The following is a 2075-nucleotide window of genomic DNA, read 5'->3' on the forward strand; positions in this document are numbered from 1 at the left end:
TGAAGAAGAGTTTCTTGGTTATTTCAGGCTTCAGCAGGATGGTTTCTGGTTTGCAGCAATGGAAAATGTCTCTCAGTGATGTGGTCTCTCCTATAGCTCAGTCTCTTGCATAAAATATTGTGAGGTTGGCACCTAAGGAAAATTCTCGCATCATCTTTTAAGCAATGTCCTCTTTCTAATCAGGCAAGTGTTGGTGTCTCTCAGGCTGGTGTTTGTTTCTCTCCCTTCTCCTCTCTTGTTCTTTCTCTCCCCCCAGCCAGGCTTGCCCCCAGGGAGAAGGGAGGGAAGTTTCTCTATGCGGACTCGTTGCAGACGGGGGTGGCTGAGTGCTTGGCCACTTCCCTTGGCATCACCTGCTGCAGGGCAGCTCGCACCTCTGAGGAGCCCAAGGCAGGGAGCCGTTTCTGCTTCCTCAGGTGCTCGGCCTCGGTGGATACCCGGCTGTAGAGATCAGCCATGAAGGATTTCATCAGCCCCTTGGCCTTGGCCGACATGCGCACCTTCCTCATTTGCTGCAGCATCTTAGAGGCGTAGCGGGCGGGGACACCGTTCTTCACCAGGCCCTTCTTCCCCAGGCAGCTCTTCAGCTGCTTCACCACTGGCGTCTGCCTCATCTGATGCCCTGCCTGGGGCTGGCGCTTCCCCTGCTTGGGGGCGGCCCGTGGTTCATCTTGCTGGGCCTTCTGTCTCCTCAGAGGCTGTCTCCTCTTCCCTCCTTGGGCAGCTGCCATGGCTCCACTCTGCTCAGCTCTTCTTCACCTGCAAATGCCACTGGCCTCCTCCCAGATCTGATCAGACAAAGGAGCTTGCACACAAATGAGGAGTTCCCACTGTACCAGCTGATTAGGTGGCTGGGCTGCCACTCCGGGCTACTGAATTGTGACCAGGGCAGCATGGGCTTCATGGCAACATCCTTTGTGATCTCAACCAGTTCCCTCCCTTATGTAAATGAAGGGATCGTAAAATCTGGCAACTTGTTGGCTGTGGGCTGTGTGCTTTAGCCAATCAGTTTGATATGTGAATTTATAGATTTATGATAGCCCCAAGGAGAGTGTCGAAAGAAATGTGTGGAAATGAGTGATATCGTAGTATTCTAATTTTAATACAATTTTATTTTTATTTCTTTTTATGTTATTATATTCATTTGGTTTTATTACCAATGGAACTGGTAGTGACACCTCTCTTTATTTTGCCTGATATTATAAAATGTGCTTGTGCCCTTTCCTTTAAGGAGCTGTCATACCGCCACTGTTTGCATCCAGTCTTTGCAATTCTGTCAAGGTTATGCCCCAAGGCTAGAGAGTTGCCTCTTCTTCGTTACAGGGAACTCTCTTCAGCGATTGCGGAGATTAAAATGACCATTTCCCCTCTGTTGCTTGCCTTCCTCGGGGAAATTTTGGCAGCCAGCCAGAATAATACCCGACATACAACCATTCCTAGGCTGGAATTCCTACATGCTGTACCAGGAACACCTGGGAGCAGCTGCAATAGGGTAGGTGGGGAGAGAAGAAGAGACCTAAACATAAGAACAACCATAATGGGTGAGACCAATGGGCTATCTAACCAAGTATTCTGTCTTCTCACTGTGGCCAGAGCCAGAGGGAGTGAACAGAACAGGGCAATTATTGAGTGATCCATCCCCTGTCATCCAGACCGAGCTTCTGGCAGTCAGAGGTTTGGGGACACTCAGAGCATGGGGTTGTGTCCCTGACAATCTTGGCTAGTAGCCATTGATGGACCTGTCCTCCATCAACTTATCTAATTCTTTTTTGAACTCAGTTACAGTTTTGCCCTTCACAAAATCCCATGACATTGATTTCCACAGTTTGGCGCTGCATTGTGTGAAGTACTTCCTCTTGTTTATTTTAAACCTGCTGCCTATTAATTTCATTGAGTCACTTTCTCCGTAGCTTTGATTATTTCAGATCTCTATCATATCCCTTCTTACTTCTCTCTTTTCTAAAAAGAACAGTCCCAGTCTTTTTAATCTCTCCTTGTATGGGAGCTGTTCCATACCCATACTAATTTTTGTTGCCTTTCTCTGTAACGTCCAATTCTAAAATACCTTTTTTGAG

At 47.8% G+C, this 2075-nt stretch overlaps 1 protein-coding gene across 1 annotated transcript; it reads right to left on the reverse strand.

The window, feature by feature from the left end:
- Nucleotides 1-293: 293 nt before the first annotated feature.
- LOC127033158 (uncharacterized) lies at nucleotides 294-731 on the reverse strand. Its single transcript, XM_050920962.1, has one exon. It carries the CDS (start codon nucleotides 729-731, stop codon nucleotides 294-296), a length of 438 nt encoding a protein of 145 aa, XP_050776919.1.
- Between the last annotated feature and the right edge of the window lie 1344 nt (nucleotides 732-2075).

This window comes from Gopherus flavomarginatus, chromosome 12 (genome assembly GCF_025201925.1).
Source record: "Gopherus flavomarginatus isolate rGopFla2 chromosome 12, rGopFla2.mat.asm, whole genome shotgun sequence".
Classification (NCBI taxonomy): Eukaryota; Metazoa; Chordata; order Testudines; family Testudinidae; genus Gopherus; species Gopherus flavomarginatus.

What these genes read in the sequence shown, in the direction of transcription:
- LOC127033158 (XM_050920962.1), bottom strand. Translation starts at nt 731, where the DNA reads ATGGCAGCTGCCCAAGGAGGGAAGAGGAGACAGCCTCTGAGGAGACAG.